The sequence below is a fragment of the Corvus cornix genome, chromosome 7, assembly GCF_000738735.6.
Source record: "Corvus cornix cornix isolate S_Up_H32 chromosome 7, ASM73873v5, whole genome shotgun sequence".
Classification (NCBI taxonomy): domain Eukaryota; kingdom Metazoa; phylum Chordata; class Aves; order Passeriformes; family Corvidae; genus Corvus; species Corvus cornix.
The window spans coordinates 10574270-10596920 of record NC_046337.1 but is presented as its reverse complement, the minus strand read 5'-3'; the positions used below and the strand labels follow the sequence as shown (position 1 = coordinate 10596920).

The 22651-nt window shown below is 40.6% G+C and overlaps 1 protein-coding gene across 1 annotated transcript in view; it reads right to left on the bottom strand.

Annotated features, from left to right (window-relative positions):
• Nucleotides 1–22651, bottom strand: part of ADCY5 (adenylate cyclase 5) — a 205485-nt gene that overhangs the window by 37999 nt on the left and 144835 nt on the right. Inside the window, exons 4-8 of the mRNA XM_019290188.2 lie at nt 19492–19603; nt 19187–19314; nt 15379–15537; nt 15037–15178; nt 5815–5955 (exon numbers count right to left, since the gene is read on the bottom strand). Coding sequence (XP_019145733.2) covers nt 5815–5955; nt 15037–15178; nt 15379–15537; nt 19187–19314; nt 19492–19603 — 682 coding nt within the window. The remainder of the gene's footprint in view (nt 1–5814; nt 5956–15036; nt 15179–15378; nt 15538–19186; nt 19315–19491; nt 19604–22651) is intronic.

Here is a 22651-nt window from a genome sequence, read left to right as displayed (position 1 = left end):
ACACATATATAATCTCTATTTGATTTTATGTCCATTTTTTACTTTGTAACTAACATCGACTTCATCGACAATTTCACTGCAAATTAAATGCTTCATTAGCTGTACTCAGACTCATGACAGAAGCATGGTCAGACTGAAATCAGTATTGCAATCTTCAGGACTGCCTCTTTCTGTTCCTAGATTCCCTAATGTTAAACTTTTCCAGCAGCAGAAAAATGGAAGGAAGTCTGCCAGGCATCTACATGGCACTCAGTAATCCCATTAGCCACTCTGCTCGTATTTGATTGTAACAACTCAGAGGTACCTTCTGAAGTAAACCTTCCCCAAAGCAGGCACCAGTGAAACAAGCTAAGCTGTCATACCAGCCAGTGTAAAACAAGCATGATGGCTGTATGGCAGCCTCAAGATCCAACAGCAGGACTTCCCACAGATGATTAGATCTCATGACACAATTAATGCCTTTTTTTTTGGAAGCCAGACAGCATCAGGCTGTGTCAAGTCTGGTTATAAGACCTCAAAAATGGCCAGCATATTCTGGGCAGCACTCATGATGTGAGAATGCCACCATGGTACTGTTGTACAGCGAATTGAAGGGTCATTTTGTGATGTAATGTCTAACATGAAAAGTTGTGGATGCCCCTTCCCTAGAATTGTTTAAGGCCAGGTTGGATGGAGCTCTCAGAAAGCTGGTCTAGGGAAAGGTGTCCCTGTCTATGACAATGAGGGTGGAACGGGATGGTTTTTAAGGTCCCTTTCAACCCAGGCCATTCTGTCATTCCATGATTAATAAAACTTCAGGATGAGTGCTGGGTTCAGTGTGGGTGCTCCCTCTTACCAGTGAAATGGCAAGTGCTCAGTGGGAGCAAGAACAACCATCGGGCTGGAAAGCACCAACTAGGGAACAAATTTGAGGAGGGAATCAGAGCTGTACAGAGACATGGTAATAGTCTTCAGCTGCAGAGAAGGTAATTGTAAAGGATAGAAAATTAAACTGTCTTCTATCTACTGTGAATAGCTCATGCAGTACCATGGTTTCCAACTGAAGTGAGGAAAGGTGAAGCAAAACATCAAGAAAAATCATAAAACTGTTGAAGAGAATTCCCATCAAGTCTGTGGGATTTCCATCCTTTGAGGTCTTTAAACAAGGGCTAGACAAGTATATGCCAGCAATGTCGGGGTTATAGCTGGCTCCTGCAGAAAGGAGGGAGATCCATGGCATGAAGATCTGCGCAGCCTAGACTGGAAACTTCCTAAAATCTTTACATCTATCTCATATTATTCTTATATTGTTTATTCCCTATACATTCTCCTAATACAGACTTTTTAATATTATTGTTTTGATATTTGCAAAGGATTTTGTGCTGCCACTCCAGAATGAAAAGCCCAGAATAAAATAATTAAAATCTGTTCAGGAAAATCAGGGATTTCACAAGCTTCTAATACAGCCTGTTCCTGGCATCTTTTTCCTAACTTAGACCTTCCTTTCAGCAAATTAAGATGATTATTTTTAAACCTGCCCTTTACAGTCATGGAGAATGATTTATCATTATTTTTTGTCCTTATAAACCTTCCTGTATTTGAAGACTTTTGTTTCTAATCAGTATTCTCCCTTCTAGGTTAGAGCAAATACAATACTTCAACACTTCTTCAGAGGACACACTGTTGAAACTCTGCTAATTTGTGATTTTCTCCACTGGATTGTCTCTAACTCATCCACATTCTCCTAAATTATTGTAATCTCAAACTGGATGTGTTTTTCTGGATACAAACTTATAAATGCTGAGCAGAATAAAAGATGCAAGAGAATAATTTGTCATCTAGAACAGCCCTGTAATTTTGGAAAGTATCAACATTTGCCTTTTTATTGCTGTTTACAACAAACCTCTTTCAGTTTACAGTCAACTACAATCCCCAAATTGGTTTTTCTTTAATAGCAATTTTGTTTTGCTGATGAAAACTGAGACATGAGTATTATTTCCAGAAGTCTAAAATTCATCAATATTTATAAAAGCCCTCTGAAATATATACTGGGAAAAGCAAAGTATTTCTCACTGGTGTATAAATATTGTTATAGCTATAAATATACCTGTACTCTCAAATGGTTTCAAGTCCACTTATTTTTGACCCTTTTGCAATTAAAAACTGGACTAGAGAGGCAGTGGGGAAGACAAGGCTGGTGTATGGAGCCATGGGGGGATGAGCAGCACAGAAGTCTCCATTTCCAGAAAGATACAGCCACTGGTCCTGGACTGATTGCTTTTGTTTAGGAAACAAGAAGGCAAGCTGTAAAAAGCAATAAAAATAGAAAGCAGCTCTGCTGCTCTGCCGGACTGTGGCTCTGTTCATGCTCTGTATACAGCCATTAAGCTGATCCTGTGCAGGTTCCCCTGCCTGAGGACCAGCTCCTGCAGCAATGTGGGCTCCCAGGAGCTCCAGCAGAGGCTGCCAGCTCAGAGCAAGGCTCTTTGCCCTCCCAGGGCATTTGTATCTGACCTTCCTCTCTGCACATTTACCAGCCCTTTCGGGGCAGTGCTCCACCAGCTAATGGCGCTCGGGATCAGCAGTGTGCAACACTGGTGTCTCTGGGCTGCTGCCTCCCTGGAGGCTCTGCACAAGAAAGGCCACTGCTAAGTGATGGAAAGGGAAAAAGAAGCATATGTGATGGTCTGGAGAGAAGACCAGTGCACTAGGAAAGTGCAGGGGCTGTTGGGCTGGAGGGGATGAGCTGACACAGCTGCAACCTCACCTGACTCAGGCCCCAGTTAGCCAGGGTAGGAGTAGAAAAGTGACTCCTGTTTTCTAGGACACTTCAGATTACCACTGCATGGACATGTGTAGAGTAATTTGTCTTATTCATGTGTGCAAGTGCCTGAAAAAACTCCTGTGTGCACAAGGGAAAAACTTAACCTAGAAACATCATGGAAAATCTGCTGGACCTGGTGCAGGTTAAGCTCCAAGCTACAACGTGGAGAAAAGCAGGGACCAAAGGCTTCCTCATGCCGCTGACTAGGCTGCCATTCCACACAAACCTGACCAGATGCACTGGTGATATGCCCAGACATGGCAGCACATTGAAATTCTGTGACAAAAGAGGAGGAGGAGGAGAAAAAGGGAATGTATGGCTACATTTGATGCTAATCCGTCTCCTCCAGGACTACTGCTAATATATCCTAAGAATAGAGACAGCTACCAGAGCCAGCATTCACTGGAAAGAAAAATGGCCAAAATAATTCTGTTTTCTATTAAATATAACAGTGCCTTCCCAAAAATGCAATTCAAGGAACTTTAACATTCTCTTTCAGGGAATTGTAAGTAGAGCCACAAAAAAACTCTCTCTTTTTTATCTGAAAATGTGGTTGCCTTTAAAATGCAAAATGTTTTACATTTGTGACAAAACCCAGTGCCCTTCATCACCATCCGTATTATTTCCTACACACAAATGTATTCATATCTACCCAGCAATATAATGGAACTGCACATCACTGCAACATTACCTGGCTCCTGCCTGAGGACTATCTCACAATTACTCTTATAAATACCTGTTTTGAAATTACAGAGCTAAGGAGCTCCAGGTCTTGAAGAGAATGGCAATGTTGCACTGCCTGCCTTTGGCATATTACTTTGACTAATCCAACCTTACATGTTCACAGCTTCCAAGAAAAAAAGGGTACATATAATAACATGAAATGCATCTGGGGGAAAGGTGGGTGATGTGGAACAAGGAGCACATTTTCAGGAGGTTTGAAAGCTGGTGCTGTTTACCAAGATCAATGACATGTCATCCCAGAGGAGCACCGATAAAAGCCTCTGTAGTTCTGCTGCCCTTCTGTCTCTCTGTGTTTTGTATTTCTAAGCAGGCAGTTTGAAGCCAGTGTGCACTCCACATGCATTAAGCACACGCAGCATCCATGTAACACAGTGTTAAAGATTAGAAGGTACTGTGCAAAGCTGGGGGGTACAAAGAAATGCATATTTAAATTAGAAGTTAACACAGAGAGAGTCCAGACAGGAGATGAAGAAATTGTTCCTGTGATCTAATCACTAAAATGTTCGTCTAGCAGATATTAAAATGGGGAGGGCATGGGGAGTGGCATGTTTGCATTTTCACTAATGCATCTCAAACATCACAGATCTGTAAATCTGTAAATAACAGATTTTAAAAAGTAGTCCATAGGAACAACAAAAAGTCTAGCTGAAAATAATACATCTGAATCAGGTTTCAGTTGGTGTGCAAGAAACAGCCTGATGCATGTAACATCAGCTTCTCAAAAAAGACCTTAATACAAGAGGCAGTACAGGAGCAAGTTGAGTAGAAGAGACTTTCTGAGCTGCTGAGTTTTCAAAAAGGCAAATAGCGTTACAGAGAAAGGCTCAAGATAAGGAAAAAAAAGTAAGTCTTTCCTCCTACAAGTGAGGGGCAGTGAAGTTTCCAGGACTCAGTTTGGTGTTTCAATAAATAATTATGTTTTTCCAACTGAACAACCAGCTAGACACGGCAAACTGTAATTAACACCAAGAAGCATAATACCATTTGGCAAGCATACACCTTGTTTCTGAACAGGAGGCTTCAAGAACCCCTTAAAAGCTATTCAAAGAAACTTATAATTATGTGCTAGTGTGATTAGTCTCTTCTAATAATGTCATGCCTATTGAGCACACCCTATTGAAAAGCCCACATAAAAAATGCACGGTTTCACTGATCTGTATGCTCATGTCAGAAGCCCTCATTTGGAGATCTGAGAAATGAAAGAAACATTACTATGGAGATCAAGAAATTTGGTTTAGCACTGTAAAATAATATTAAGATTGAATAATATTAGCACCAACTATTAATAAATGTGCCAGCATTTCCCTTTAAAAGATACCATATGCAGTTGCTTTTAGCTATGCCTAAATTTTTAAGCTGTGGGATTGAATCTCATGTTTATGAATTTTTTGAATACTTAAAGGCTTTGGTGACCTGGAGGAGAACTTTGAATATAGACAACAAAGTGAGCAACAAATAGACACTTTTCACTGTGCATGAAGGTTCAAAACAGCATAAATAAGGTTGTAGACCAATCTGATTATGCATGCAATTATAGAGGTGCTAAATATTGTGTCATTATTAAAAATAGGTGCTGTAATATAAACTATCTTCTTAATCTCTATTGCAGAAAACAAAGATATCATCTAGACCTTTATGTAAAATAAGCCATAAAAGTCCTCTCAGTGCAATTGCATTGGTAATTAGCTCTTGTTCATTTTAGTTTAGAAAGACTGAAAGGTACAAGAAAGAAAGGAAGATGCCTGCTCCCTTAGGCCAATTAATCCATGTACTCGAGAATGTATTCTCCAGAGTTAAACACAGCAGTGACATTCCTGGGGCCCCATGAGCACACATGGGCATGCAGCTTAGAGAGGAGAACAGCACCTGGCTGTGACAATGCAAGCCAGAAACATCTGCAGGTACCAAGCTAATAGAAATGTATGCCAGATGCCTCTTGAATGCTTGCATTACGGAGCAGTTTTTGCAGATAATCATGTCTTCTCACACAGCCGTGATGAGTGTTCAGAATGTGGGACAAGTCAGACAAAAGAGCCTTCTTTGTGCCATTCAGCCTCCCTTCCCCTCTCAAGCAACCTTGTGCCTCATCTCACAATCACTCACCTCCAGATGTACCAATTATTGTTATTTCTGGAGTCAAAGTAGAATTTTTCACCCCCATTTGGAAAACGCCCTCAGGGCTGTAAAAACCTTCAGACAAAGCAGGAGGGATATATAGCACTGTGTTAAGAAGAAAATAAATTTATGTCCAGAAAGCAAGGCATTACCATTCTCTTCATCTCCTTGGAGACCTGGTGACCTCCGAGGTGGTTATAAAAGGGCCGGTCAACACCCCAGTGTGGCGCGTTATGGCTGATGGAATTGGCACGCTGGCGGTTCATCTTGGCTATCGTGGCTTTCTCATCTTTCTGGAATACAAACCAGAGAGAAATGCATAATAAATTTTCAAACATTTACATGGCAGTTGTTCTCCAAAGCATCTCTCACTTTTGATCTCTCACTCCAAAAGCTGGCTTTGCACCTTGAATGTTATGAAGCTGCCGCTGACCAGAAGCAGTCCCAGTCCACCGTTTCTTTTTCTTCTCAACTTTTAGAACACTTGCCTCTAAGTGGTACCCATTTTTTTACTCCTTTACTTGTTCTGAACAACCACCATAACCTGTGTAAACATGGGGAGCATTCCAAAATGGAGACATCTATTTTCTTTTTTAGCAAATTGAATCAAACTGAATAATTTCAGATAGAAAATTGCAGTTCCAAGATGAGATACTACACAGAGGGTCCTCAAAAAGCAATCAAACAGTTAAAATTGGAAGAGAAATGACACACTGAGTGATCTCGTTGAAGAACAGGAGCCTTGAAGGTCCTTGAAGCTATGGAAATACAGGACACCTTTCTCCATAGGTACAAGCAGATAATTTTCCACACTTGCAACAGTATATTCCCAGACATGCTAAGGAAAGCACATAAATCTTTCACTCAACTGTGTATATGTTAAGGGTGATGAAATTGCAGTGTGTGACAAAATGGTCTCCCTGACTCTAATGCTAGCTTCCAATTTCACACTGACACTAATTCTCCTGAAGTTTGAACAAAGTCTTTGGTTTCATTATCAAGGCCTTGACTCTTGGCTACAATGGGATCTTACTGTGAGGTTAGCACAGGATCTGTCAGACAGGTTTCATTCAAGCTCAGTGCCAGCCACAAGAGCACAGAAGTGCAGCATGTAACTAGGCTCAACAATGGGCAGATCAGGTCCTTATTTTGAATATAGTCCCTAGCCAAAAAGACAGGCAGGTCTCCACATGGAATGTGTTCCGCAGACAGAAGTCCCTCTATCAAGGGCTGCGCTGCAGACTGGCTCAGGGAGGATTGTGTGATTTACCTGTACTGACTCAGAAGACAGAGGGGTGGCAATTACTATATCCTTTCTTAAAACAGACAACCTCTGGAGAGCTTGAAAATTCAGAAGGTAGGGATAGTTGTTTATTACTTGAGAGATTAAACTTTTTCAAGAGAATTGCTGCTTCAATGACATTACAGAAAAAAAATAGACTTAATAGTTAATTTTGGATTTCCAGACAACTGAGTTATTTAAAAGGTGTCAGCACCCTGGGATGACCATTAAGGGGAACCATAGGCGCTCCCACATCGACACCTCCAGGACAGCAAGTGCCTCCTGTGTCACCTCTTCCCCACATTGAGCCCACCATTGCTTTCAACTCTAGAATTTTGGTTCAAGTGTTACTTGACAGTACAAGTAGGTCCACTGCTTTTCTTGCCTGGGGTCTGCATTCCATACCTATTTATTTTGATTCCCCACTATTCAGTGTAACTTGTACTTCTCAGGAGTTTGCAAAATACCTGGTGTTATCTCCATGGTAACCACAGAGTTAAATGTCAAGTGCTATGCTGCCTTAAATTAGGGTTTTAAAAAAGAAATTTAAAAAGGCTTGCTGAAAGTCAGTGCTGGAGAAAGCTGCCTGATTGACAAGCATGGGAAATCATCTTCTCTCTCCTTGCAACAAAGAGACAGCTACAATGACAACAGCTCACCACATGGGCACCAAACATTCCTGAGCACGTGGGGCCACAGCTTCATGGCCACGGGCTGGGGACACGGGGCCAATTGTGACAGGAGCCCTGTGCCCACACCCAGCTGGCCCCGTGACAGTGAGCAGCAGTGGTCCTGCAGCTCCAGGCTGCCAGCAAAGACCTTCTTCATCCAGCCAGGATGACAAGGGTAGGTTCACAAGGAAACCCTGTGGAAGCAGACCTAAGGGAGCTGTCAGCACCCTGGGATGACCATTAAGGGGAACCATAGGCGCTCCCACATCGACACCTCCAGGACAGCAAGTGCCTCCTGTGTCACCTCTTCCCCACACTGAGCCCACCATTGGTTTGTCTGCAACGGCTGAAAATTCCAGCACTTGGCACCAGCTGAGTTTCACATGAGCAGTCATGACAGAGCCACTGGATAACCTCCAGGAGAGACATCTTTTAAATGTTTCTAAAAATACATTAATGTGATGAAATTCTGATGTCCAGATTTGAGTTGGTTTGAGGTTTTGTTTTCTAAGAGTCACTGCTCTTTATACTCTTTGCCATCATTTGTAGTACTTTCTTGTGGTTGTTTTTCAGTTATGCAATCTTTTTCATAGCTATGCTTCTTTCTTTTATGATGTGATGCCAGAAAACTGGTAGGAAATACAGTTTCATTATCTCCAAGCAAATAGATATTGTTTTTCAACAACAGAAGTGACACTGTCAATCCATTTTATTCCAACTTAGGGAAGGGTTTTCAACCAAATGTAATAAAAAACCCCTGATGTTGAAACTAGTCTGGGGATCCATAAAAGCAAAGCTATTTGGTTACTTTACAAATGCCTTTACATCAACAGATGATAAAAATGATATACAGCAGGTTTTCACCCCATGAGTTAGTAAATCCGGTTAGAATTTGAGAAAAACCTTAATGCCAAAGTCCATGAAGGCATACTACCCCTCTCAGCCCGTGAGTGATCCTTGTACCTGCTGCAAGTGCTAGTGAGTCTGAAGCATCACTTGATGAATTTGAAGGAAATAAAAGACCTCAAATGTATTGACTGACACATCTGGATTGAGGTAAGGACAGGACAAATGGGTAAACATGATTCTGAGATTGTTTCTAACCATGAGGTCAGGCGCCATAAATTTTCTATGGCTTCATGAACTCTGGCAGTATTTCCCCCCCACCTCTGGTAGGAAGTTCCCACTGGATTGTGGACTGTGTTTCAGCAGTATTTCCAATCAGATTAAAACGCATATATACAAATACAGTGCACTTTAGCTTTTCCACATTACATAATGTGCTACTATATCATCTTGAACAATAGGACTTTGCTGTTAACATCAATACTTATTATACTGTTATTTTAAAAACTTGAGATAATTTATTTTCTGCAAAATCACTTGTTCCGTGGGTGATGAAAATAACAAACTCTAAAAATTAAGCATTAGATGGGACACAGCTCCTCTGTGAAAATTTATGAGACTGCCTCCTCTGTTTCTTCCTGGCTAAGTGACAGCATAAGGAGAACTTGCACACAAGGCTGCCTAAGGCATAACAAGACTGGAAAAGAAGAATAAAGAAAGAGAAGTGGTGATGCCCTTCAGTCCTACTCATTACAGGTACTACCAACATGAGAAGAAGGTGCAAAAGTCTCTGACAGCAATGGGTTTTTCAGATTTTAGGTGGATAAACTCCAGAAGGCTGTTGTGGGAACTTTTCAAATCTGGACTCACAAAGAGACTGTAAATCTGATTCCCAGGGGTTGTATTGTGTTCCCACCACCAGTTCCCACACACTGAGCTACAGTAATGCTACAGCAAAACTGCAGAAAGAGCTGGGGTTTTCTTTTACTTATCAATTGAATCAAGAATGCCTGTTACCTCTTTAGTGTGTGTGATAGGATTTTCCAACATATTGATCACTATCAGTGCAACAGTGAAGTCTAATCATGGATCAGCCATATCAGATTTAGCTACATATTATTCTTTGAATTGTCTTGAAGTCCTTCTGACATCTGGATGATGTTTCTTGTAGTGTTAAATGCTCCAAACCACTGCCTTCATAAATCTACATGAGTGGAACCCTGCTGAGATCTGATTAAATGTGCTAAATTGAGGAATCATCACATTAGATTGATTGTGTTTTAGGAGACTCACATGCTCAACATTTAAAGGACCATTTTGTTTCTTCAGCTGGATGGAATTCCAGGACGTTATTTAGAAAAGAATAAGAATTGTTTTTCTAGGAGTTACAGCCAAAGTTTTGTTGAGCTGTTTTAAGGCCACCATCAACAATCCTTTTTGAAACTGGTGTGTACCTGCTATTGTTAAAAGAAACACCCAAGTGTAATCAATTGAAAGACATTAGAAAAAATAAACACTTTTTCCCCTTTCAGACTTTGTGCACTCAGCACAGCATGTTTGATCAGCAGTACTGCTCATCTGTTTTCAGGCACATTTTGTTTCTACTTGTGTTCAAAACAAAGCATTCCCCTAGATTTCTGACAATGTTGAGGACGATAAAACTAGGTGTAAAACAATGTGCTGCTAAAATCCTATTCACCTTATGGTCTGTTTCCCACTCCTTCAAACACACACTTTTTCACCCTTCTCAGAGTAAAGCTTTGACCAGTGATTAGAGTGCTGGGAAGAGTAGTTGTGATGGTTTTTCAAATTAGTGCAGCACCTGATCTCAAAGAAGAGCAGAATCTGAGCAACAACCACCAAGTGACATGCTCCTGTAAAAACACCAGAAACTGGGGCAGCCCAAGAACTGGGAATAATAAATGGAGTACAGTAAGAATATCAGGGAAGTGATAGGATAGCAATAATGAGTGGGACAAACATTTTGAATAAGATTCAGAAGGGCAGATATAAAAGTTGTGAAGGTGGAGGACCAGAGTTATGCAATATGAATGCTACAGTCTGCAGGGTGAGCTAAAAAAGCCCCATGTAACATGAATAAAAAAACCCCATTCTGTAGAAGGGTAAAGATGTCGTGCAGGCCATTGCAATACCTAGGGCTTAAGTTTTGGGAATCACTAAAATGTGGGCAACAGTTTTAGTAATTCTAGCTGATAAATTGCTGTTTGTCTGGAAATAGAGACTTTCAGGTAAAGAAAGAAGTCAGTAAGGAAGAAAGGCAAAGATCTCCTTGGAGAACTCCTGTATTTCTTCCATGCTAATGTATTAAGTCCATTAGAAACACATATCCAAATGGTTGTGAAAATTAACTGAATAAGAGCCGAAGTCACTCTGTGTAAATCACCCATGTGAGGATAACAGAAACTTAAAATTCTTCATTACTGTAGAGCTGAAGGAACAGATTGTTTCTCTCCAGGTAATCACTACTGCCACAGTAGAGGCAAAAGGGAAGAAGTCTCATAAGCATAGGGTTATAAATGGAAAGCATTGAATCACAGAATCATTTAGGTTGCATTGAGGATCATTGAGCACAACTGTAAACACAGCACTGCCAAGTCCCACTAAACCATGTCTGGAAGCAAAACTTAAGCGTCATATGCTGAAGTCAGAGAGACAACCTCCATTCCAGATCTGTGGAAAACTGCCAGATTCCATTTCAGTTCTGGTAAAAGATATTTTTAATAACTATTTAGTCAGCGATCATGACACAGAGCTTGTAGAGCAGCAAATGCTGGGTTTGGATTAACAGCCTTGAATCCAAGTTTCTCTAAAGAGGAAAAAATACAGTAGCTCTCACTGGCTTTGTTTCTTCCATAGACCATTTGACAGAGTGCTGTGCCGGAGAGTAATGGCTAAGACAGATGGGGAATATGAAGCTGGGAAAAGAGCTGGTTTCTAGTGAAATGGCAAGAGACAGTGTTGAATAAGGACGTATTAGTCTAGATGAAAGTTACTAGCAGAGTTACTCAGTTACTGCTCTTGGGGCAGATTTGGGTGAATTTTTTCTTATATTACCTGGCAGCAAGTGAGCAATGACAGATTTGGCTAACGAGGGAAGCAGAGGTATATTTGATAGATATGAAGAAGTATTAGCACCCAACATTTGAGGACTAACATGGTAGAAATGGAACTTGAGACATTTGAGTGTACAAAGCACATGGTCACTCCCGTAGAGATCACAGACAGAAATTTCATTTCATTATCAGGAATCACATTAGTTCATCACAGAATAAATAGAAGACACTGAGATAATCCAACTTTGCAAAAGGTAAAGGTTTCCTTTGATGAGCAAGAAAATGTGAGAGCTTGTGCTTGTCTCTGTTGTGTGAAGACATTAGAAGAGTCTGTCTCAGGAGAAAAAAGGAGAGGGGACACAATTTCTGGCAGACACCAGACAACCAGAGCAACTAGGTTTTAGAGCAGCCCGCTGTTAGCACTAATGGGAGCAAACAAACCACAGCAAAAGATTCAACAGACCTTTATGGCAGAACCTGCTAATTTCATCTTTTTATATGCTTCACAGGCAAGTGCTCACCCATGAGGGCAGCAGAATCAGAGGACAGGGCAAACAGAAAGGTGAAAGCAGATCTGGAGGTAGAGATGAGGAGAAAAAAATCTAAAAAGACTGGTTGTTAAAACTTTGCATTTTGTTCTCTTTTAATAGAAAGCAACTCTTCTGCATACCAGACAGAAAACAACAACTACGTTTTCAGCTCTAGAGATATTATTAAGGACTGAGGGAGCAGAATCTAGCCTTTTTCCCCCTAAAACTGCATCAATTATATTCCAGTTAACAGCAATTTTAAAAAGGACGAAGAGAAAAAATATTTTCAAAGAAGAAGCTAGTTTCAGTTCCTGGAACAAGAATATGAGATAAATGTTCCTCCCACTTGCTCTGTGCTCAAGAAATGGTATTAACACAGTGAAAAAGTCAAAAAAACAAAAAAGAGAGAAAGTTCAAAGTTGTGGCTCCCCATGGCAACAGTAAGCAGAAAGGGTATGGAACATAAACCCTTACATTTGATGTATTCATCATAACTCATGGTATTGCTGGGTTTTGATGGCTGTGGGGCTGATGAACCAGGTATCCAGATAATTCAAGTCTGCTGTGTGAACTGAGGAACTGCTCAGGCAGTTACTTGGATCTGCTCTCAGGCCAATGCTAATTCCAAGCCTTATGCACGAGGACAGCAGGAACCCAGACACAACTCACAGGAACTCTTTACTAAGTGAGGTGAACATTTTATGGCCATTACTGGAACAGAATGAACTGAAAACCTGGCTAAATACATCACAAGATGACATTAAAATCAAGCAGAAATGAAAGGAAAAAGTAAAGTACCAGAATTTTGCCAGCCATCAGGCAAAATGTTCAAGACTGACTGAACTGACAATGGGCAAAACTTCTGATCTCACTTCTCACTTCTGATCTTCATGTTATGTGAAAAAGTTTTTGAAGAGGGAGACAACTTTTAACACTGGAACAATGGTTGTCAATGGTGGATTTCCCATCCCTGGAAGTGTCCAAGGTCAGGTTGGATAGAGCTTTGAGCAACCTGGTCTAATGGAAGGTGTCCTTGCCCTGGCAGGGTGCTTGGAACAAGGTGATCTCTAAGGTCCTTTCCAATCCAAGGCATTCTACGGAAAGATTCACAAAGAGATTAAAAAATAGCTATGGGAGCACAGAAGTTGCAGCAGTATGGGCAAACCTCAAAACTCTAAACACCTAATACCCATGACACTGGGTAGCTGCTTTTTTATGTTTCAGTTTAGCCCAATAATTATGTAAGTCATGCAAATGTCCCAATTTTTAGCCACTCTGGGACGCAGTACGTTACAGCAGCATTATAGTAGCACTCAGAAACTTCAGCTAAGGGCTGCACTATGTAACAGAGCTGCAATAAATACGTATAAAGCAGTGAAAGAATGGCCCATTTTATTTTACTATGGCAAATCAAGGCATAAAGATGGAAGTTCCTCAAAACCTATGTCTGGAATTGAATCCATGTCTCTTATGATTCTCTGTCCAATCTCCTACTCAAAATACATGCCATGTTCAAAAATGAAGTTGGGTGCCAAGCACTCTGAAGTCTCTGTTTCTGAGGTTTTTTGTCTATACTTGCAAGCAGCAGAATCCTGATTTATGTCTTTCTCTTCTGTCCAGAGAAACTTTCGGTTCTCCCCAAGAATATGCAGACAGCTTGGTGACTGCATGATTTAAGAAGTCAGTATAGGTTCTCCACTCCAGGAAATGGGGTCTGACCACAAGGGTATTTTGACTTATATTCTTAAATCTTCCCAGCAAAGAGAAAGCGATTTGGGTATAAACACCAGCTGGTCCATTGACAGGCAGTGATGCTCAGGAACAATAATCTTGCACTGCAAGTTTTAATCCTCTTTTGAAGATTGACAATTGTTAATGAGATTTATTTTATGAGCAGATAGAGACCAAAACATCATCTTCTCTCTTTAGCAGATGATAAGGGGTTTTCTTGGAGATTTTTTACACTGTATCCATTAAGGAGATTTGAGGCTTCCCTTCTCTCAGGAAATGAGGGAATGGTAGCAAAGTACTTCTGTACAGGTGTTAGTTATTCAAATCAACCATGCTGCTGGAACATGTCACAAACTCTAATTCACTTAATCTCATGGCAGTCCTATTTACAGATGTGGGAAGGTTTAATTGGTTTTAGATTCAGAAAAATATGAAATTATTTTCAATTCAGGCCAATCTGTATATGCTTGCCTATATTGTGAATAGCAAAGTAGTGCCTACAGTGCAGAAATTACTACGTGAAATATTATTGGTTATGCTCAACTAGATCAAAAAGGTCCTTTTCTAGTATTTCAGTCTACCATTTTTAAAAAGAATATAAACCAGTGATAATTTGCTGTTGGCAGTGTCACAAAAAGAAGATATATCAGCTGAAGTCCACTCGAGTTTGACTTGATTCAAGTTCAGTTCAGTAATGCCCTAATAGGCTTATTTTGTGCAGCCTGACCCATGTCATAATTGGTATGATCTCATCTTACTATCACAATGATCATCCATCACTACAATGGGCCAGCTTTTCCCATCTTCAGAAAGAGAGGCTGAAAAGCAATGATAGGAACTGCTCTAATCTTTATGGTCATTCATCTGGTGAGCCAGTAGACAAAATCACCTCTGTAATCTGACAGAGAAAAGATCTTTGTGGTTTTACTCTATTCCTTTAAGCACTTCTACAAAACACATATCTATATTAACAACATTCTTCCGTGTGATTTTGAAAACAACTTGAGGATTGATTTTGAGGAGAATTTCTTTGAGAGAACTAGAAAGAGCTTGACACAGACACCTTATGTAGTTGGTGGCTATTCCCTTCTATGCACATAAAAGTTCAGGAAGAGGAGAGAGAAACAGGAATTTTTGTCACTGAAAGTCAACTGTCTCATCTAGAAAGGCTTTACTTTGGTGTTTCAGAGACATCAAGTTATTAAAGGTACCTAAACCTGCTTAGTTTGTTTGGTCTTACCCGCTTCTGGCTGCACCGTACAATCAGGAAGGTCTCAATACTGTGCTCTTTCAGATAAGCGTTGCGCTCCCCTCCGAAGCCCAGCTCCACCTCATAGTCTCCATTGAGATAGTTCAGGGTTGCTTTTGTTATGTGGATGCGCCTTGAATGAGACAAAGGACAAGCAAGCTCTGTAGACTCTGAAAAGTTGTCACCTAAAAAGCCAGGTCCTGTCAGGGATGGGTTCCATGTACTGGAACAAACGAGCAATAAACACCAATTGATTTAGCCATGCTACTACTCCTACACATTTAGTATGTGAGTTTCATGGCTAAACACAACAGCTTTGATGAAACAACTTACCCAGCTTTGCCCCCTGCTTCCATGTGGTTGGCTAATGTAACATCGTTGGACCACACATCAAACTGCCACTTCCTAAGGCCCAAGACCCCGCAGTGAACTCTCCCACTGTGGATTCCGACCCTCATGTTGACATTCACGCCAGTAACCTCACGGACTAGTCTGAAAAGAGACGTGGGGGAGAAGGGGAATTACTTACAACTGAATGGTTGCAGTCAGCAGCACATACTGGCATCCAGAACACAAAAATCCATAATGATCCATAAATTATTCACATATGCACATGGGGCTACTCATCCACATCAACAGGACAACAGGACAAAACTGGACAAGTTGTACTGCTCTTGGATGGCCAGGCTGGCCAAGAACAGCACTAATTGGAACAGGGAGCTCTTGGAGTAAATCCATGTACACTGAACTTAGGACCAAGTTGAGAACTCATAAAAAAAAATTATCTCTGGGGCAGTAAAAGGATTAAAGTGCTGGTCTCTGATTTCCATACCAAAGCTGGACATAACCTGCCAGCACTTGGCCTCATTAAGAGTAATAGCATGTTGAAAAGAGAAAAAGGAAATTATTTCAGAGATCTTAATTTGTCTGTATGGCACCAAGCATCAACTGTTCCACAGATGAAATATGATACGTGTGTGAAATACCCCACTGAAGCTGGAAAGCTTTAACAGGCCTTACAGTAGCAAAACCAGAGAACCACATCTGTTGCAGTCAGCAAACAGACAGCTACAAATACTCAAGTTCTGATTGTAATGAGGTTTTGGATGCTCTGCTCACTCCCAAAAAGACTGCTGGAATACTTTGTGGGTTTTGCCCTTTTGGGGCAAAAGTTAACTTCAATAGCTGTTCACATGAAAAATATATTTAGGAGTGTGGGTAGGAGAGTCTTGAGGCATTCAGAACAACTCTGCTTCTCGTTATTGCCAATCACATCATTCTCAGAATGTCCATGTTTCGCAGGCAAATTCACCTACATCATGTACCACTGTCCCTTCCTTTGAGAAGTAAGTTCCTTGCAGCAAGAAGGTACTTTACACCTTCTTTATACCAGATTTATACCATTATACCAGATTTATACCTTTATACCAGATTTCAATCTCTTCAGTTTTCAGGTTCATCCAGTCCTTTCTAGATAACATCATCTGGATGGGTAAGTCCTCCCAACTCCCTAACATCAACAGTTCTAATATTAATGCTTTAGTTATTAATGAAATTGCATGATTAAAGATAGACCAATTCTGGACTCCGGTTCACTCTTAACAGTGCAATATGTCCCTTAAAAAACAGTGGCCAAGATGACTTCTTGTTGAAACAGCTTATATCTTCCTCGGGTTCCTTTCTCTTTATGATCCATATCTTATGTTTCAGTACCTACTCACTGAAGTGACATTCATTATTTTTATTAACAAGCAACAGAGATTCTCTAGCAGGTAAAGGAAGATGATATGGGTAAGGTGTTACAGGCTTATGAACTGAAAGAACTCCAACCACAACACTCAGGAAAGGAACAGGAACTGGGGTAATAAAAATGTAGCACCTGTAAACCTGACAGGAACAACACAGCTGCAGCTCCTCCCCTCCACTGGGTGCTACAACCCCTCCTGCACCCCCTGCCAAGCCATGTTACTGACACGAGACCAGGGAAATTTTCTCAGTAGAGTCATTGATGAGAAGGTGACTTTGTCTAGTCTAGACTTTGCAGTAAACAAATAAGTTTGGCTATTCTTTATAAACAAATGAAATATCCTTTGTTACCTTCCTTTTTTTTTTTTCTTCAGCTCATTTATACCAGCAGTACAGTGAATACAATTTTCTTGAAATCTTTTCTATTTGGGGTAACACTCTCTGCTGTTATTAGACACAGATGAAATCAGCCTACAGGCAGGGCCCAGTGTTGGTGAAGCCTGCAATCAAATGTGCAGTAGTTATTTGTTACCTGCAATCAAATGTTCAGTAGCTATTGGTTACCTTAATTGTGAAACCTCTTATCTTGATCCTTAGAGGAGGAGGGGGGAAGAGGGAGAGCAGGGGTAGTGAGAACAGAGTCACCTTCCAGACTTATTAAGAGATAAGATTGTTAAATGCATTCATTATACAGCGAGTGGGAAACAAGTTTTAAAGGCTCTTGAAGAGCTATTTGTAAACAAACACTGAGTGCCCTTCAGCTCTGTGTTTATTCCAAGTAAGGTGGGTTGCAGCTAATCAATGAAGTCTAGACACCCTGGTGTTATCCAGCCTTGTGGGGGATTACACAGCAACACATGAAGATCTCTGGATTTCATCAGGCCAACTACTGGGCAATGGACGCAGTGTTCTGTTGGTAGGGCTGGTGGCTAAGGATTGCTGCTTCTTGTGTTTGACAAGACCCTCTGTCACCTGCTACTTAACTGTATTTCACCTGGAAGAAATAGCATTCTTTCAAGGGCTACTGGAAACTAGTTACTTGCAACTCCTTTTATTTTGCACATTGCATACAAACCCCAAAAGGAGACTGGTGCAAAGCAATGGAGTTTAAAACCAGGAGAGGAGAGGTAGGAAGTCTGGGCAGTGTACACTGTATACAAAGCAAGGGAATGCTGTTGCATACTGTGCTTTGAATGGAGCCTTTGGGTGAAAACACTGCTTTTCACCCGATGTATTTGTGTTATGAAAATGAGGTTGAAAACTCTGGGGGTGTACTGATGTCCTTGCAGAAATTCAAATGGTTAAGGAGGTACTGTACCAAGCTCAGTAAATAGGTAGCTGTAGATTTTATCAAGCTGAAGTGGAAACTCCATCAATTTACTGTATGGAATAAAAGGAGAATTGCCTAGAGATGATCTACTTCTCTGTTGGTGCCACTAATACTTCAGAAGATGCTTTCAGAAAATAAAAAACAGAAGAGAAAGGAAACAGCAGGAGAGTCTGTGCAGCAGGGATGGTGTAGGTATCAAGGTCAGCTCAGTTACTATCCAAAACTGAACTTTGTACCTAAACTTGCATACACTCAAGATGACCAAATAAATCTTCCTTCCCTGAATTCTGAAATAATTGGCCTGTGAAAGCACATGTACAATGCAAACACTATTCAACACTGTCTGTAATCCTCCAAGTAATAAAAACTAGATACAGGTATCCTATTTGTTACTCTTTAAAGACAGGAATGGTCTGGACTAACATCATTTCTAGTCTGACCTCAGGAGCAGGCAAAGCATCACCAGAGGTTTTAAAAGAGAAAAATAAAGATGAGGAAGCAAATAGAAATAAAGAAGAAGACCATGAATCTGTCCCACTCTGTGCCAGACCAACTTCATGCTTTATTTCAGTAATTAATTTAACTAAAGTGAGAAAGCCTTGAATCTGACCCGTTTGGCATAGGGACACATAGAGATGGATTTGTTGAACTAGACAAGACAGACCTTAGCAGAACAATTTTAAGGTGAGTAAAAAACTGATTTAAAGAGATATAAATGAATAGCGACTGAAATTTAATAAAGTTATTATTAATCCTCTGAATTCACAATTCTGTAATTCACTGGCATCCTCCTTTGGGAACAAGACTTCCTGTAATTATAGTAACCTTTGCCTTTTTCATCAAGAGACTGAGCTCTGATATCCACATGGCTGTATAGACACAAGTGTCTGTTTTGCTGACATCAAACCTTTACAGCATTTTGTTTTCTTGTTCCAGCTGGTTTCCCTTTTTGCTGGCCAGAGTTCTTTGGTTTGGTTACCTTGCTCCTAATGTAAAAAGACCTAACAGGAAAGAAAATCTACTTGCATTTGTTCTGAGCTTCTCTATGGGGAATATGGTACTTACGAGATGGCCTCTATCATATCCATTCCCATTTCAACACAGCAGTGTGCATGGTCAGCTCTTGCTTCTGGCAACCCAGACACACAGTAATAGCAATCACCCAGGATCTTGATCCTTAAACAGTGGTTCTCCTAAAAAAAAAAAAAAAAAATAAAGGAGAAAGAAGTATTCAGATTATATTCATGCTTGCAATAGCTTGCCTTTTAGGGCAGTGAATATTTAAGAAATCTAGTGAACCAGCACAGTATGTCATTTTTGCAACAGAAGAATAAAAAAAAGAGGAAACAAAATTATAATAGAACACTTACAGCTGCAAGCTTATCGAATCTGGCAAAAAGCTCGTTCAGTGTCATGACCAGCTCCTGAGCAGTGCACTGGGAGGCCAGACTTGTGAAACCCTCTATGTCTGCAAAGAGGATGCTTGGGAAAAGAGAAAAAAAAAAAAAGGTTACAAAATTTGTTGCTGATATTTGTGTAAGTGTAAATTCCAAGGTAGAAGTCTGGGATGGGGAAGCATGTAGGGGTGTCTCAGCCCTATAGCAACAAGGTGATGAGCAACCCTAATGGCACCTTATGATGCAGCCCCTATCACACCTGCAGTGCCCAGGAGCTCCTCTCAGTAAGGCTGCAAGCACAAAATGACCATGTGCTGCCAAATGACAATTGCAACTTGCCGACTGAGGCCAACCGTGACACAAGGATATCACATCACTCATCCGCCCAGGAGGGACTGGGAAAGCCCTGTGAAAGCAGCCCAGACTGGTTTGAAAGCACAATTATTTGAATCACAAGTATTATTAATGAGCCTTTGATTTCAGTGAATCAATATTAATGTTGTAGTGCAAGGACAACAGTGGGTTGTGAGTTTCTTTTTAACTGCACGAAGATTCTGTCTCATTGATAATTACAACATGGAAAATACTGACTTGCAATCAAACCCATCCATTATGGCAAATTTAAAACTATTCAGTAAAACAAGCAGCAGACTGCATCTACCTAGATCTAAGATAAAATGTATACATACATGCACATTCATACAAATAGAAAATTCATAAGCTCTACTTGTATATTGGAACATTTATCCAGTGGTTGATTTGTTCTTTGAAGTTGATTATTGCCATCAAGCTGTACTTGGAAAAGAAATTAAAAGTCTAAATAACAACCACTTTGGAATTGTTTCATCTTTGTAAAATAAAACTCCAACATGCTTTAGGCAAATTGCAGAGGTATGTTTTCAGTTGGAATTCCCTGCAATGTCTTCAGTCAGAAAGCAAAACCAACAAAAATATTTTCACAAGCAATTTTTGCAAAAAGCCTGAAACACATTTCAATTCTGGCATGCTTTTCATATTTTCCTTCTACATTTCAACTCAAATAAATCACCAACCAACCAACCATATTGTATTAAATACTTCTTTGTTAGTCAGACTGATGCTAAAATGTACAAGAAAAAAACAAGACAGGAATGAAGGGATGTCTGAATCAAAATATACTTTGCCATTTTTAAACACTTGAGAAAACACACAAAAATAAATCAAGATTCCACATATTTACAAATAAAAGTAAACCTTCTGAAGAAACACACTTGAAATCAAATGAAAGCTTAGACAAGTCTGTATTGCTCATAAGCAACTTAAGTATGTGCTAATATGTAATGTACAAATGGGAAATGTCTCCAGTTCTTGTGGCAGTAACAAAATGTGTCTTGTTGCTAGCACGTTCCTCTTCCAGCTTGGGGCAAATTGCAGATTACTCACTTTTGAACATGTTCACACTCTTTGCTTGTGTGCATGTTGCAACAGCCTTGTGTTAGAACAGGAGAAATAAAGATCAGCTGCTGCTCTGACATTCAGGTGTCAATGGGTGTATCTGAAAATACTACACAGGGAGGCCCTGAGCCTTCTCCTCATGCCTAATAAACATGGACAAATAACTGAGGTTGCTCCCTCCATTCCCCATTACTACCATGCTAGATAAATGGATCAGACATTTCTAGAAGTTAAATTGTGGCAATATTTTCTACCATGCAAATGAAGCAATCAGCAGAGACCTATGGAGCTGCTCTACACACAGATTTGTGTCTGCTGGCCAAGCACCTGAGTGCATTACAGCTGTGTCACCTGCTCTGCCACCAAACAGCTACACCACTGAGCTATCAGAAGACACTCTCTGGGGCACACAGGCTGCAGGGAATGGAAAACCTCATCAGGGTATGGAAAGGACTGCATGTGAGATGGCAGAGGACAGGTATCTGGGAACTGAAGACTGAGAGGATAGAGACACATCCGTGTCAGGCGACTGGAGAAAGAACAGGACAGAAGTCAGAGCAAACAGTCCTTGTGAACCTGAACCCAGCCTGAAGCCCCAGTCCTCTGCTCTCAACAGAGAACTGAAAGCCACTAAATCCCATTTTACTCCTCTGCATAATCTGTCCCCTCCACACATCCCTGCTAGCACTGCAGCTCCAGCAGCAGAGACACCAGCCAGGTTTCTCAGTCCCAGTCCTGCAAGGGAGGAACAGGGACCCAAGAACTTCAATTCCTTTTGTTATTAGCCCTTGTAACGCATAAAGTCAGCCTGCTCCCTGTAAAATAGGCAACAATCCAGAAGTGACTAGGAAAATGGTTTCTCTTACAGTGGCCATCAGGGAACAGCACATGATCCTCATCCTGTGTTTAGTCAGAGCTGTTATTTGAAAACAAAGCCTGTTATATCTATGTCCTTATACACACAACCCACATGCAGTGAGACGACTGAAGCACCTCCAGACCCTGCCAGTGCATCTTACCCAGACTAGCAGCCTTAGAGATTAAACACACAGCTTCCCACTCCCCTTAGCTCCTCGCTCCACACACTTCAGTCTTACATGTCAGACTACCCTTAGCAATGAAGAGATTTTATTAAAGAGCCATGGTGTTGGGGATTGTGATGAAGAGCCCTACTCAAGCCAACTGTTCATCAGTCTTCAGAGGTAATGCCATTTCCTTGCTGGTGGGAGGACAATGCCTGTAATGGGCCTCCCTTGTGCCAAAATGTGCAGTAAATGACAGTGGCCAACAAAAGGTCAAATGAAATAATTATTATAGCTATAAAATATCATGAGATAAGTAAGGCAGTGGTTTAGCAGTACTATTAGCTGAAGCTGATTAGAAGGGATTGACCACACAATCTGCAGTCTGGGCATCAGCAACTATTATAAGCCCTGAGTCCCAGTCCCTTCATCTGGGAAGCTACTGCTTTGTGGAAAAACCAGTTTAGTATGTAATTAAAATGTTGTAATGGCTTCAGAGCTCTTGATATATTTTCCATTCCATCACTGTCTTCAGATTTACCATCTGATTGGGTTTTGTCCAGCAGTAACCAGGGTATGACCTCAAAAAAATACAGAAAATGGTTTATTTCTGGGAAAGACAGAGAAGAAAAGAGGAATTATCATTAATTTTATATGTCTTTTAAAATTCTTTCTGT